Source organism: Callospermophilus lateralis, chromosome 7 (assembly GCF_048772815.1).
Source record: "Callospermophilus lateralis isolate mCalLat2 chromosome 7, mCalLat2.hap1, whole genome shotgun sequence".
Classification (NCBI taxonomy): domain Eukaryota; kingdom Metazoa; phylum Chordata; class Mammalia; order Rodentia; family Sciuridae; genus Callospermophilus; species Callospermophilus lateralis.
In genome coordinates, this window is record NC_135311.1 from 73067915 (window position 1) to 73084212 (window position 16298).

Here is a 16298-nt window from a genome sequence, read left to right on the forward strand (position 1 = left end):
CATATGCTATCATCAAAGTAGACAAATATTTGGGGTTTGGTAGCTTGAGAGCAAAAGACATTACATGATATAATGATTTATGGTTCTGTAAACTTCAACTCCACCAACAATACAATCAGATATATAATAATTATTGTATTAAGATACCAAACGATATAATCAGGAAAATTTGTCTAAAAATCTCTTAAGAGAGTGGTAATGAAGAGACTGGGAAACAGTATTGTAGACCACAGAGAATTTTGGGGGTGTCAAAATAAACTGGTACATTTATGATATATGTAAGCATTAAATATGTAAAATAATTATTATTTTTATTTATATACATTGAATGCAATATTGGGTATTTAAAAAATAAAGACCTCAAAATATTAAGGACCTAAAAAATGAAAAATATAGACCTCAAAATATGGTCCTGGACCAGCAACATCAACATCATTGGGGAAATTGCTGGAAATGCAGAATCTCACTCTAAACCTACTAAACCTATTAAATCAAAGTCTGGATTTTAACAATATGCCTAAATTATTGTTTATGCAATAAACTTCAAAATTTAAAACTTTATGATTTTCTGGGCAAATAAGATCTGGTTCATGGGAATAGAATTATAACCTTCAGTGTTGGAGGGAAAAGCCCTCATATCAAGTCCTACTACAGGATTTTGGTGAATTTTAAGAAAATTTAAAACTCCCTGCATCTGTGACTATCTTCTAGAAAATTCTACCCTCAGCCTTCTACCCTCCTCAAGTTGCTCTACGTACCATCCACACCTTAAAAACAGTCCTTCTGACTCAGGATTCCATTGCCAGTGACATGTGTCATTTCAGCTTTCCTCGTGTGGCAGCCACCAGCCATACTAAGTTAGTTGCTGCCTGATTGGTCCAAATAATCTTTCTATACACTATACTTTCGTTGTTGTTAAAGAAATTATGTAGATTTTGAAGGCTCTCTTCCTCATCCTATTTTTCCAAAAGCCTTGTTGTTTTTAGGGCAAGGTATGGAGAATGTGAATTTTCTTTTACAAACACATACATCAAATGACACAACAAACTCCTGTCTAAGAGGAAGGGTGGAACTGTCAATAATAGAATAGATCTAAATTATGGGATATGAGGAAAGATAAAGAACTGAGATGGGGACACTGGATGTAAAAAATGGAAGTCTTTTCTATGACCAGTATAAGGTGGACATGAATTTGGGTGATAAAACAAAAAAGGTAGTGATTTATCATATATAAATAAAAAATTAATTAACAAATGGTAGTTAGTGGCTTCAGTTTGTTAACTCCAGGCACCTGATAATTGATGAGAATGAGGAGAGTGGCTAGAGATTCTTGACAAAAATGTTAGAAGCTTTGAATAGCTACTATGGGAAATGAGAAAAGTAACTGAGAAGAGCCAAGTAAGAATACTGTTAAATAGACTTGAGAGCATAACTGAACTTAGAAACTGTGTGTTTGTAATGATGCCAATTAGTATTACACATTTATTAAACAGTCGGGAAACAGGTAACAGGAGCCAAAAAGAGACAGACAAGAGCATATAGTGCAGGAGATGGAAGTTAAGGATAAGAGTGGCTGGGGAATTGAGCTATTTGTATTTGTGGCTCAAGTGACTAGATTTGCTGAACATGTCAGAGTAGAAAGAAATTGCACTTAAGATGGTATGACATTTTGGGGAACCAAGGAGAGCAATTCTGGTCAGAATAATGTATGGAAGAAAGATAAGATTGGGATGGAGGGGATGATGAAGCTTTCAAGGTTGGAGAGAGGAACTGGTCCAGGTATTGATAACTAGGGCTGACTGTGTTGGCAGAGACAGAGATTAATGAACTTTCACTGAACAGGCAATGGGAGAGGCAATTATAGGGTATGAGGTTGCATGAAAGTTTTCACTGAAAAGTGACATGTGAACTGAACTCTCATTTAATAGTGATTTTCATTTTTTGTCTGGAAAATAATTGCTTTCATTCATCTGAATAAATAATCTTAACATTTAGATTGAATTAGATGAAATTTCCATTTTAATAGGCCCAAATGATTAACTATAAACAATTTCATCTGATACAAGCAAGTAGTTTAAATAATATCAGCAACTAATAGCCTATGAAATTTTCTCTTGATCAGTAACTGGCATCATGGCTCTTTCCATCTGGTTTTCATGGAATTTACATGTGATTGGTTAACAGATGTGGAGAACTAGAAAACTGAAATCTAAAAAGTATGCCTTAGAAAACATTTGTTAATTCTGCTGTCAAAATTTCTGAAACATATCAACACTAGATTGTATAACTTTACATGGATTATCTAGATTGTGGTTCACAAAAATTCTATAAGGTAGAAACTCGACTGGTCACCATTTTGCCAGGAATAAGCACAGAGAGGGTGGGTCACTTGTTTAACATACTCCTGGCAAAAAACAAAAACAAAAAAACAGAGGATCCAGGATTTGAACCCAAAGATTTTGGCTCCAAGATCTGTCCACTAAAGCTGGGAACAGAAATGCTTACTTAAAATGAGTGGTTTTAGCCAAATTTCTTACCTGATGATCCATATTCATTTTGTTTTTTCCCCAGTACAAAGTCAGGGGTGAAATGAATGTACTCTGCTTTCTCTCCACATTCTGTGAACTGCCTGGTGTAGGGTTCATCTCTGCCTGGGAGGGCTGGTGCTGCAACTCTAACATCAGCCTGAGAATGTTTCAAAAGATCATTAAAACATGAAGAACACAAATGATAATATTTAGTTAGAAAGACTTGGGAACAATCAAGTTGTAGCAAAATTGGGAAGCATCTGAAAATATTCTTTGTTTTTGTTAGAGAAGATTTTGATACTTACTTGTTCATAGCTCTCATGTTTTGGCCTCTTGTATTCAGGATTTCCTTCCCAATTCTTAGGAATTAATATAGAAACATTTTTGAAAAAAAAATTTTTCTGTGTGGCTTCAAATAAATAGGTAGATGCTGTAGTGACCATGTCCTATTTCAAAGAAAAACAATATGTGAGTATTGCTGAGCAAGAATGGACTGACAGAGCAGGACTTATCTCTGACATCTCTCTCTTGTACCTTTCAACACAAAAGCACGTGTCTGATGAACATTGTCTCTACCCGCTGTCCCATTTCTGCAACCTGTCGAACTCAGACTAATGCTTTGTCCTATACATTAAAAGAGTTCTCAGTCTTCTGTTCTCTTACCTCAAAAGACAATTGCTTATGCTTGGTGTTTAGAGGAAATGATTAATTTGAATATGCACCTTGACTTTAGAGTAATTTTCTTTGTCTCAGTACTGTTGTTAGTACTTTCTGGTTCACAGGTTTTGGTTGATTTATGTAATACTCTGAAGTTTAATTACCTCATCTCTTTAACGAACCTTTGCTACACACCTATCTTGATGGTTTTCATAAAGATGGGATGAGTTAGAAAAATATTCTGCCCATAAGCAGTCTTCAACTGTTTGATATCATTACTAAAAATCCGAGACAAGAACATCTTTAATGGATGAAGCTGAGGAGGACAGTCTGTAGGAATTGGTATGGGGCAGGTTTCCTTCCCTACCATATCCATGGGGAAGCAACATGGTTGGGTGTCAATGGATGGGGTTACAGAGAAACCCATAGCAGTGGTAAATTTTTGATTGTGGAACTGTGGTTCTTCCACCAACCTGAAAATAATATCACCTAATATTTAGTAACATGATCCCAAATTTACAATGCTTCATAAGACAAATTGCCTCTCCACAGAGGGGAAATCAATGGGTAAAACGCATTTATGGTGATTAATTTGACATGACCAAGCCCCTGAATAATTGCAAAATCCTGGGTAATGAATGGTAATGGCAACTTCCTTATCAGCTCTAAGGACCCCCATTCTCACTGTCATTTTTTTCAGGACAGGTTCCTCTGTGATTCATCCTCCTTTACCATAAGCCTACAAAGAACTGTTGTTCAGGAATTCAAGGGCTCCTTCCTGGCTTTCTTATGTAAGAGAGTCCAATGTGCTGACTCACATGTCACTGTAAGAAGTCAGCAACCTGATTGTTTCAGAACCATAGGATCAGTCAGAAGGCCAGAGTTCAGAGAACTGAAGGCCCAGTGGACTGGCTGAGAATTAGGAAAACAGGCTTTGGAGAGCTGACAAGTAGGTGCTGACCTAATTCAGATGAAAGAATTGTCTGTGTTTCCTAAGGACTCTTCTCTTCATTTGTCGCCCCCCCACCCTGCTTTTTTAGTGGGTGGTGTGCTATTTAGGTCTCAGCAGGTTGTCACATTCTGTTCAAATGATGGTTCTCTTTTCATATAGGGAGAAAGTATATTTGTTGGTTCAAATTGAGTTATGGATTGAGCAGCATTGCTGTGTATGATTGTGTGAGTCAGGAATTGCCTAGCTCTAAGGGATTGTGTTTACTTTGGAGTTTCAATGGCCCAAGTGGGCTGTTTTGAATAGTGGTGGACTCTGAGGTTATGGAGGGGAACACTTGCCACCCCCTGGGGTATCCTGAACTAGCTCGTAATTGTTCCCTAAGATTTGGAAGCAGGAGCCCCATAATATTCCTTCTAAATTCTTACTCAGAGTTCCTACAATAATCTAGTGTTTGCAGAAGTAATTACTCTCATACAAAGAATAAATATTAAAACACAGAAAAAGGAAACTTGAAAATTGAACATCTCAAATATCCATAATAATGGGTTTAAGACCACATTGGTTTATAAGATTTTAGGAAAGAACATGTTGGTTTGAGTTTTTGCCATCTTATTCAAGCCAGAACTCAAAAACAGGTCTATCAGTCTTCAAAGCTCATGAGCAGGATCTCAGTTCTGATTATATTTAGTGTGACCTGGGAAAAATTTTCTATCTTTTCTGAACACCAGATTTCTTTTCTGTGTAATGTGGATGACAGTATTTCACTCAGTTACTGGATGATCTAAAAATAAGAACTTTGTAGAAAGCTAAGAAAATGCAAGAACCATTGTGAAATCTAGGCATATCTGCAAGGACTTTAATTTACCTTTTAGTTTTCAAAAGAGGACCATGTTAAGAAACTTTTTAAACTCATCAAAGCATTCTATCAAATACTGATTTCTTAGTTCAGAAATGTTTAAAATTGAATGTACAGTTTAGCTCTGTACACTAAGACCTTACAATTAAGATTTATTTGTGCGATCTGCTCTTCCAACCCATATTTTCAACTAAAAGGAATTTTTATCTTTTCTGGAATTCACCAGGTACCAATAAACAAACACCTGTATGCTGCAACAAAATTTATAGGGAATGAACAATAAATAGTAGCCACAGAATCACCAAAGAAGACTTTTAAAGATGAAAATGAGGGCACAGTCCTGGAAATGAATACAAGGAATGAGTACATGTAGAAGTCAGAGAAAGAGAGAAACAACTCACATCACCTGTAAGCCCAATCTCTATATTACATGGTATTTTATGGTTGATAGAAAGTTTAGAAAATTGCTATCCTTCATTTAAGATTGGGATCTTTCTCTTCTGTTCGCACCCAGCTAGTGGATTCATATCCTTTACACATTGAGGACTCTCAAATTTTTACTTGCTCACAAATTTTAACCATAAATTCAGTTTCCTGCCTTCTCCACTTGGATGTCTAATAAGCATCTTAATTTCACAATGCCCTAAACTAACTCCAGATTTCCCCCATTGCTGACCATTCTCCACAACAGTTGTTCCTTTCTAGTTGATGATAGTTCATCCTTCCTAGTGTTTAGACAAAAGTCTAGAACCTTTCTTGAGTATTACTTTCCTTCCTAAATTCCTCTATCCCACACTCATCTAAACCATCAGGAAATATTGTACATTTTACACTCAGACTATGTTCAGAATCACACACATTAACTATCTCTACCACAATATCTCTTTCCTTGTCACCATCACTGCTCACCTGCCACAGCTTCCTACTTGGGTCCTTCTATACCTCTGTGATACATCAGAATTTACACAGGATGAGTGACAATCACCCCACAGTCAGAGCTATCTTAGAACATTTAGGAGAATGCCCACTCCTCTCTCAAACTTTCCTGTTGATTCACATCTCAGAGTAGTTAGCAGAGTCTTTCCAGTGGTCTGGGCTCTGTTTCATCTCCAGTTTCAGCTAGCTACACCCTTCCTCCTGTTCATCCACATCTTTTCCTTGGTCGCAGCAAGCATACTGTCACCTCCATGCTGTGCCCAATCCACAGGTTGTCAGTGGGCTCTTCCCTCACTCACCTCCATCTCTGCTGAGATGCCACCTCATCACTGAAGTCTTCCATGATGATCATACATGAAACTAACATGCTCCCCTGATTCCAGTCCCACCCACACTCTGTACTCCCTCTCCTGATTTGGTGTATTCCACAGCAACCTGCTAACATCTGACCTGCTGATTTACTCATTTTTATTAATTAGATCTCTGAAAAGAATACACACTCCATGAGACCAGGGGCCTTTTCCTTCCATTCACTGCTCTTTCCTCTAGCATACCATGAGTTAGACACTTATTTAAAAAGAGATAAGTACAACTACTAATTTATAGAGGAGGACACTGAGGAACAGGGAGGCCCTGTGCCTTATTGTAGGTGTTGTGGTAAGATTGGGAAGAACCCCATCTAGAACCTCTACCTTTCTCTGCACATCCCAACATTGTCCCCACTGCACCATACTGCTTTTGATCTTCATGGAGCATTCAGAGTTTCTATAACAATTATTCACCATTAACATTTTTTCTTTTCCATAATTCAAACAGAAGAAATTCCATCTATCTTACCTTTAGTTGTTCAATTAGTTTTCCATCTTCTGGCACACCAGGATCTATAGCAATGACCAGGTCTTCATAACCATTGTCATTCAGCCTCACTAGGGAAGTGTTTGACCTCTGCAGCAGGAATAGGACTAAGAGGGAGACCAAACCTCTGAATAACCCCATTGTTCCTCCCTGGTTCTTCAAAAGGTTTCTTTCATTTTGTGTCTCTCTATCTATATATACCTCTAAAAATTATCAGTATTGACTTATTATGGGATGTTGACTGTTTAAAGGTCAATATTCCACATATGGGAAAATATTTGACTTCAGTTTATGCAACAGTTTTATTGTATGTTACTGTAAAAGTGATCAAGAATCATAATAGAAATCAGATCTTTCTATAAATTGCACTGCCAATTTTCCTTTAAGATACATTTTTATTCTTCCTAATTTAGATTAATTTCCTAAATATAGACATAGACTATATTTTATGTGGAGTGTGAAAATTCATAAAAATTTTCAGTAAAATGAGCAGACACTGAAATGCTAATGCTGCTCTTCAGTATTACAGAGCAACTGGATTATCTAAGTTATTTATCAAGGAATAATGGTGTAAATAATGGAAGAAAATATAAGATCACTAAATATAAATAACCACAAATCAGGTAAAATACATTTGAAATCCAAATTAAAGAACTTAAATTTTAATTATAAAGACTTTTATAATTAAAGATTTGATAAAGTCAAGTTATTAGCATGAAATTTAAAAATCCCATCCAGTAAAGAATGCAAAGAATTTGTTTTGATCCAAGCATATAAAAAAGACCTGGTACTTTGCTGATTACTTAATTACAGGGAAAATAATATTAATTGTAAATATTTATTTATTCTTTACCAAAGGTGCAGATTGATTCTCTTCATCCTCATGACAATTCTCTAAAGTAAATATATACACTATCTTATATGGAGAATCTGAGGCGTATAGAGTTTAAAACTTGTTAAGATCACACAGCCAGTGAATTTCAGGAGATCTAAACCTGGCATTCTTATACCATTAATCACTCCATAATGAGGCAATGTAGTTTTATCAGGCAAATAATACAAATTACTATTTTTTTTTAAATAGGAGAAAAGAGGTCAGGTTAGGAGTTATGATGATAAATCCAGAAGTCTTGTCCTAAAGTAGAAGGAGCTAGAATATATCAGAACCCCCCAAAAGACTGAAATAGACTACCTTCAATAGTTCAGATACAGGATACTATGTTGGATAGTTGGCCACATTCCCAAGATAGAGTCTTTGTCACTTATGCTTGGACTTTGCCTTCTCAGGTGGCTCCTGTGCCCTCCTTCCATCCCCTTGGGAATCTGGCAGGGTAATTCTACATTCATAGAATTACTGTGTTGTAGAAGATTCTGGTCAGAGCTGTTGCAGTGGCAACTCCAGGGAAACTTTGAAGTAGGTAGAGGATGGGGTGTTAAAAAATACATCTTATGCATTCTTTCCCTGGTCCTTTCCTGAGCAGCCTTCCAATTATTCCACAAATCTCTCTCAACTTACTTCAAGCAAACCAGGTTCATTCTGAGCCTCGGGAGTTGGTGCTTAGGAAATTGTTTCGACCAGTGGATTGACTGAATTACTAAATGACTTATCATAGAAGCCCCAAATAAGGACACATCACAATGCCTCAACAGAAGCTTATCCAAGGTCTTTAAAACTCTGGAGACACCTGGAGGACTTGAAGTCTCTCCAACGTTTAGTGGATTAATTTATTTGAGGAGGTACTGTTTCCTCCTCAATAAGTGTGAGAAAGTCTTTGTAATATGTTTGGAAGGGAGAGACTTCCTCTTTGCCAAAGTTGATGGAGAAATCTCCCTCTGAGCACCGGCCCTGAGCATATGAAGCCTGGTGAATACTCATAATAGGACCCTTCTACTGATTCCTCATAGCACAGGAAACTTGGAACTGGACTTCACCTATGCTCCATCCATCTCCCTGGTGGAGAGGGAAGTGGGGAGCTGCTCCAGTGCCCCCAGAGGCGTCCCTGCTCATGACTAGTCCACTTTTCACATATTCCTGAGTGGCTGGTCTAGCCACAAGCCCACCGTCTCCATAATGTAGGAGTATTTGGGGTTGTTTGAAATGGTTTGTTCCCTTGCTTTTTAATATTGTTTGTGTGTCTACCCTCTATCTGAATGTATCTGAAGCAGCAGAGTTTCTACACTATAAACTTATAGTGTCCCTTTTGGTTTCTAGTACCTCACAGTTTAGGGGGAGCCAAGTACTACAGCAACCTGTGTAAACAATACATGGCAATAAACTAAGTGCTTTGTTCCTATTATGACATCTATAATGTTAATTTTCACAATAAACATAAATGGTATGATCATTGATTTCCATCAGTAAGTGATCATGTATTATATATCTGGCATAAAATCACACCAGAGGTGTTATCTCTGGCTTCTGTAGTATTACTTAGAACTACAGCCTTACTGGTGTGGTCTGGCATTATATACACCAATTAGCACTAAGATGTTAAGAATGGTTAATTAAGAGGAATGATGAAGGCATGGGAGGGCATAAAAAAGTTCAAAATTTCAATAGGTGAATGTGGAAAGTGCAAAAGTGATGTAGAACATGAAAATTAGGTGGAGGGATGAGGAAGAAATAAAAGTAAAAAATTAAAAGAAGAATAAGAAAAGAACAATAGAACTTGACTGTTAGCAAGAGAAGAGGGAGAAAGAGAGACAAGGGGAACAGAATTTTGAAAAAGACAATACAACACAAAATCAAAATACACTAATCAAATACCCTAACCCTCGGCAGAGCAAGGAAAAATGACTAATTTCAAATGCAAGAAATGAAAAAAACAGATACAAATATGTATATATATAAATATCCATGAATTATTCAGCATGATAAGAAAAAAATTCCAAAATACAACAACAACAAAAAAGAAATGATTCAAAATTAAGGGACTGTTTACATTGCAGTGGACAAAAAAGTCAATGAGAATATATGTTCCCCGTCTATACCCAACTGTCAAAAGTCTTTCTTTCCATTTCTTCCATGTGGCTTTTAATTTTTTTCTTCCATCTGAAGCTCTATTTTCATTTACCTCTCTACCACAGCACTTAGTCTGGTAAATAGCAGAATGTCTGGTAAATAGCAGGATTCAATATGTCAGTTCACTGATGGGCAGATAGTCCTCAGTGCTAAGATCCCTGAACTTCAGAGTTAGTAAGACAAACGTTCTAACCATGAGAGCTGCCATGAATTCAGCACTAGGTACATATAGGAACAGGGCCTAAACTCTGCCATTATTTAATGGAATCCACAAAATACTTGGAGGTTGGCACAATTGTCCCAGTTTGCAGATTACAATACTGTAAGTCTGAATCCAAAGTGTTCTTTTAAATTTTTAAAAACATTTTTAGTGTCATATGTACAAGGTTTAAAATATAAAATAGTTCTATAATACTTATAATAGAATTTAACAATTACTCTACAAATAAAGCCTCTCTTGGCTTCAAACATACTAATTCTTCTAATTTCCACTTCTTTATACTGTACTTCACAGTCAAGATTCTGAAAGAATCTTTGTTTACTCTCTTTATTATTTCTTTGTGAGAATTGCATTTATTAAGTTCACTAATCACTTTGTGTTGCTAAATTCACTGTCCATTTCTCAGCATTAATCACAACAGTCACTTGCTCTTTTATGCTTGCTTCCTGTTCTGCCTATGACCCCACAGTCTTGGAAAATCTCAGTTGTCTTCAGAAGTCCTTCCTACCCTTTTGTTGTTGTTGTTGGGTGTGGGGATAAGTCAAGGGACAGCTCTTCCTCCCTATTCAATCTCCAAATACATCTATTAGTGTATGAAAATGGCAACTTCAATTCATCTGAAATTGTTTTTCCTTAGGCTCCTTACTGAACCAACAAACAAGCATTATAGAAGATTTACAAGATTGGGATTAAAGTGAATACATAGACAATGACACATGACTCTGCAGTACAATAGGGGATTGGGCCAGAAGTCTGTAATCAGTGCCAACAGTGTGGAGTGAGTGTCACCATGTCACAAGAGCTCATAGCTTCCAGCTTTCTGCCTATTAAAATTACTAGGCTGAGGACAAGGACCACTCACTACCACATGAGGAAATTCCTTGTGATTCCACCATGTGGCATGATCGCATATTTCTGTGATTGTTCAGGCTTTGCTCAGGCAACTTGGATGTATTGAAACTGCATCTGGCAGAAACTGTGATTCTGGGGTAGAACTGGTGAGAAGTTCTATGCTCTGTAGTATTCATAGTGGTTCTGTTTTCCCCATGGAATCTGGACTAATAAAAGGAATTGGCTGTTATGCTAATCTGGTGCTGTGGACTAAATTATGCCAAAATTTAGTAGCTTAAAACAATAATTGTATTTTCTTCATGATTCTGTTTATTGACTGGGTTTAAATGGGAGGTTCATCAGATCCACTCACACCAGCCTGTGCAGGTCCCAGGCGCACAGCATGCGGGGCAGACACCCACCAGAGCCTCTGGTGCAGGACCGCCCCTTCTGACCAGTAGACTACCACAGGGAGGTCAAGCCTGGTGGCCCAGAACCATCCACACCAGCCTGCACAGGACCCAGTCTCACAGGAAGCCCGGTTCATCCCTCCCCGAGTAAGGCAGTCACCCGCCAGACCCTAGCCTCTGGTGCAGGATCACTCCTTCTAGCCAGCAGACTACTGGGGGAGGTCAAGCCTGGTGGCCCAGATCCACCCACACCAGCCTGTGTCCATCTCAGGTGCACAGTAGGCCCGGTACACCCCTGGATGGGGCAGACACCCACCAGAGCATAGCCTCTGGTACAGGACTGCCCCTTCCAACCAACAGACTAAAGAGGGAGGTCAAGCCCAGCAGCCCAGATCCACCCACTCCAAAAGCCTGTACTACAGAACATCCTCAGCAAAATATTCCAAGAAGAGAAAATGAAAAACAATGATGAAAATCAGCAGAGGGAGGGATTACACTAAAGGAAAATCTAATTAGAGGAGAAACCAAGTTCCATTAAGTACCAACATAAGCAAAAATGGCCGGGAATACAAATCATGTCTCAATAATAACCCTGAATGTTAATGACCTACACTCACCAATCAAAAGACATAGACTAGCATATTGGATAAAAAAAAAAAAAGACCCACCGATATGCTGCCTACAAGAGACTCATCTCATAGAAAGAGACATCCATTGACTGAAGGTGAAGGGTTGGGAAAAATCATACAACTCACATGGACTGTGGAAGCAAGCAAGGATTTTTCTCATATCAAATAAAGTGGACTTCAAATAAAGTCAATCAAAAAGAATAAAGAAGGACACTACATACTGCTCAAGTGAACCATACACCAACAAGACTTAATAGTTATAAACGTATATGCCTCAAACAATGGAGCAGCTTTGTTCGTCAAACAAACTCTTCTCAAGTTCAAGTGTCAAATAGACCACAACACAATAATTTTGGGGAAATTTAACACACCTCTTTCACCACTGAATAGATCTTCCAAACAAAAACTGAACAAAGAAACTACAGAACTCAATAATACAATCAATAACTTAGACTTAACTGACATGTACAGAATATTTCATCCTTTAATGAATGAATACACTTTTTTCTCAGCATCACATGGATCCTTCTCTAAAATAGACCATATACCATGCCACAAAGCAACTCTTAGCAAATATAAAAAAGTAAATATACTACCCTTCATTCTATCAGATCATAATGGAATTACATTAAAAATCAATGGTAAATAAGAAATAAAATCCACTCCAACACCTGGAGACTAAATAATATGCTATTGGAATGAACAATGGGTTACAGAAGATATCAGGGAGGAGATTAAAAAATTTTTAGATGTGAATGAGAACACAGATACAATATATTGAAATCTCTGGGACATTATAAAAGCAGTTCTAAGAGGAAAGTTCATTGCATGGAGTTCATTCCTTAAAAGAAGAAAAAGTCAACAAATAAATGACTTAACATTATATTTCAAAGCCATAGAAAAAGAAGAACAAATCAACACCAAAAGCAGCAGAAGACAGGAAATAATTAAAATCAGAGCTGAAATCAATGAAATAGAAACAAAAGAAACAATGAAAAAATTGACAGAATAAAACAAAATTGACAGACCCTTAGTCATGCTAAGGAAGAGAAGGAGAGAGAAAACTCAAATCACTAACATACATGATTAAAAAGGAAATATCACAACAGACACTACAGAAATATAGAAGATAATTAGAAATTATTTTCAAAACTTGTACTCTAATAAAATAGAAAATATCAAAGGCATTGAAAAATTTCTAGAGTCATATGATTTGCCCAAATTGAATCAGGGTGATATACACAATTTAAACAAATCAATTTCAAGTGATGAAATAGAAGACACCATCAAAAGTCTACCAATCAAGAAAAGTCCAGGACGAGACAGATACACAGCTGAGTACTACAAGACCTTTAAAGAAGAACTAATACCAACACTCTTCAATTTATTTCAGGAAATAGAAAAAGAGGTAGCACTTCCAAACTCATTCTGTGAGGCCAATATCACTCTGATTCCAAAACCAGGCAAATACACATCAAAAAAAGAAAACTTCAAATGAACATAGATGCAAAAAATTCTCAATAAAATTCTGGCAAATCAAATACAAAGACATATAAAAGTCTGTGCACCACCATCAAGTGGGATTCATCCCAGGAATGCAAGGTTGGTTCAACAAATGGAAATCAATAAATGTAAATCATCATAGCAATAGACTTAAAGATAAGAATCATATGATCATGTCAATAGATGCAGAAAAAGCATTTAACAAAATACAGCACCCCTTTATGTTCAAAACACTAGAAAAACTAGGGATAACAGGAACATATCTCAACATAATAAAGGCTATCTATGCTAAGCCCCAGGCCAACATCATTCTAAATGAAGAAAAATTGAAGGCACTTTCTCTAAAACCTGGAACAAGCCAGGAATGCCCTCTTTCACCACTTCTATTTAACATAGTTATTGAAACAGTAGCCAGAGCAATTAGACAGACAAAAGAAATTAATGGGATACACATAGATAAAGAACTCAAATTGGCACTATTTGCTGATGATATGATTCTATACCTAGAAGACCCTAAAAGTTCTACCAGAAAACTTCAGGAACTAGTAACTGAATTCAGAAAAGTAGCAGGATATAAAATCAACACCCATTAATCAAAGGCATTTATGTATATCAGTGACAAATCCTCAGAAAGGGAAATAAGGAAAACTATCCCATTTACAATAGCCTCAAAAAAAAAATAAACTTGGGAATCACCTTAATGAAAGAGGTGAAAGATCTATATAATGAAAATTACAGAACCCTAAAAAGAGAAATCAAAGAAGACCTTAGAAGATGGAAAGATCTACCTTGCTCTTGGATAGGCAGAATTAATATTATCAAAATGATCATACTACCAAAAGCACTATGGAGATTTAATGCAATTCTGATCAAAATCCCAGTGGCATTCCTCATAGAAATAGAAAAAGCAATCATGAAATTCATCTGGAAAAATAAGAGAACCAGAATAGATAAAGCAATTCCTACCAGCAAGAGTGAAGCAGGTGGCATCACTATACCAGATCTTAAACTATACTACAGAGCAATCATAACAGAAACAGCATGCTATTGGCACCAAATTAGACTGGTAGACCAATGGTACAGAATAGAGGACACAGAGACTAACTCACAAAATTACAATTATCTTATATTAGACAAAGGTGCCAAAAACAAGCACTGAAGAAAAGATAGCCTCTTCAACAAATGGTGCTGAGAAAACTGGAAATCCATATGCAACAAAATGAAATTAAATCGCTCTCTCTCATAATACACAAAACTCAACTCAAAATGGACCAAGGACTTAGGAATACAACCAGAGACCCTGCATCTAATAGAAGAAAAAGTAGCCCCTAATCTCCATCATGTGGGATTAGGCCCCAACTTCCTTAATAAGACTCCTATTGTGCAAGAATTAAAACCAAGAATCAATAAATGGGATGGACTCAAACTAAAAAGTTTCTTCTCAACAAAAGAAACAATCTTTGAGGTGAATAGAGAGCCTACATCTTAGGAGCAAATCTTTAGTCCTCACACATCATATAGAGCACTAATCCTAGGATACATAAAGAACTCAAAAAGCTAAGCACCAAAACAAAATACAAACAAACAAACATAAAAACCCAAATAGCCCAATTAATAAATGGGCCAAGGACCTGAACACACACTTCTCAGAAGATGATATAAAATCAATCAACAAATATATGAGAAAATGTTCATCATCACTAGCAATTAGAGAAATGGAAATCAAAACCACTCTAAGGTTTCATCTCACTCCAGTAAGAATGGCAGCTATTATGTATACAAATAACAATAAATGTTGGCAAGGATGTGGGGGGAAAGGTACACTCATACACTGCTGGCGGGAATGCAAATTGGTGCAGCCAATATGGAAAACAGTATGGAGATTTCTTGGAAAATTTGGAATGGAGCCACCATTTGATCCAACTATCCCCCTCCTCAGTCTATACCCAAAGGACTTAAAAACAGCATACTACAGGGACACAGCCACATCAATGTTTATAGCAGCACAATTCACAATAGCTAAACTGTGGAACCAACCTAGATGCCCTTCAATAGGTGAATGGATTAAAAAATGTGGCATATATACACAATGGAATATTACTCAGGAATAAAAGAGAATAAAATCATCACATTTGCAGGTAAATGGATGGAGTTGGAGAAGATAATGCTAAGCGAAGTTAGCCAATTCCAAAATAACAAATGCCAAAATGTTTTCTTTGATATAATGAGGCTGATTCATAGTGGGATAGGGAGCGGGAGCATGGGAGGAATAGACAAACTCTAGATAGGGAAGAGGGCTTGTGGGGGAAGGGTGGTAGCATGGGCTTATAAATTTTCGTGGAATGTGATGGGCATCATTATCCAAAGACATGAATTGGTGTGAATGTACTGTGCATACAGCCAGAGATATGAAAAATTATGCTCTATATGTGTAATAAGAATTATAATGTATTCTGCTGTCATATACAAATAAAAAATAAAATAAAAAATAAATGGGAGGTTCATTTGCTGGTTATTCTTGAAGTTTAATGATTACAAATGGAAAAACATCTAGAGGCTTGTGCATTCCTCTGAGGGCAGGTATTTATATTGTAACACTGTGACTGGCTAGCTTCAGGGCATCATCCGCTTGGATGGCTGCTGCTACAGGTTTTTTCTGTTCAGGAACCCTTCAGATAGCTGATTCTCTGAGGTTGGTACAGAAACTGCTCCTTCTCACATAGGGGTGACTGTCTTCATTACTGGGAAACTTATATTTACTTTCTGTTTCTAGATTCCTAATCAGAGGTGATGGGCCTCTGGATCCCTACCCAAATCTGATACTTTTTCTTGATTATGGAGACCAACCATGAGATCATAAAGGGTGCTTTGTAGTTTTAATGGATCATATAGAGACCTT

General features: G+C 36.9%; 1 protein-coding gene across 1 annotated transcript in view; it reads right to left on the reverse strand.

Moving 5' to 3' along the window:
* The window catches only part of LOC143404426 (calcium-activated chloride channel regulator 4-like), a 30480-nt gene extending 23555 nt beyond the window's left edge, over window positions 1-6925 (reverse strand). Inside the window, exons 1-3 of the mRNA XM_076862567.1 lie at window positions 6767-6925; window positions 2834-2974; window positions 2538-2685 (exon numbers count right to left, since the gene is read on the reverse strand). Of these exons, the coding sequence (XP_076718682.1) occupies window positions 2538-2685; window positions 2834-2974; window positions 6767-6925 (448 nt within the window). The remainder of the gene's footprint in view (window positions 1-2537; window positions 2686-2833; window positions 2975-6766) is intronic.
* Between the last annotated feature and the right edge of the window lie 9373 nt (window positions 6926-16298).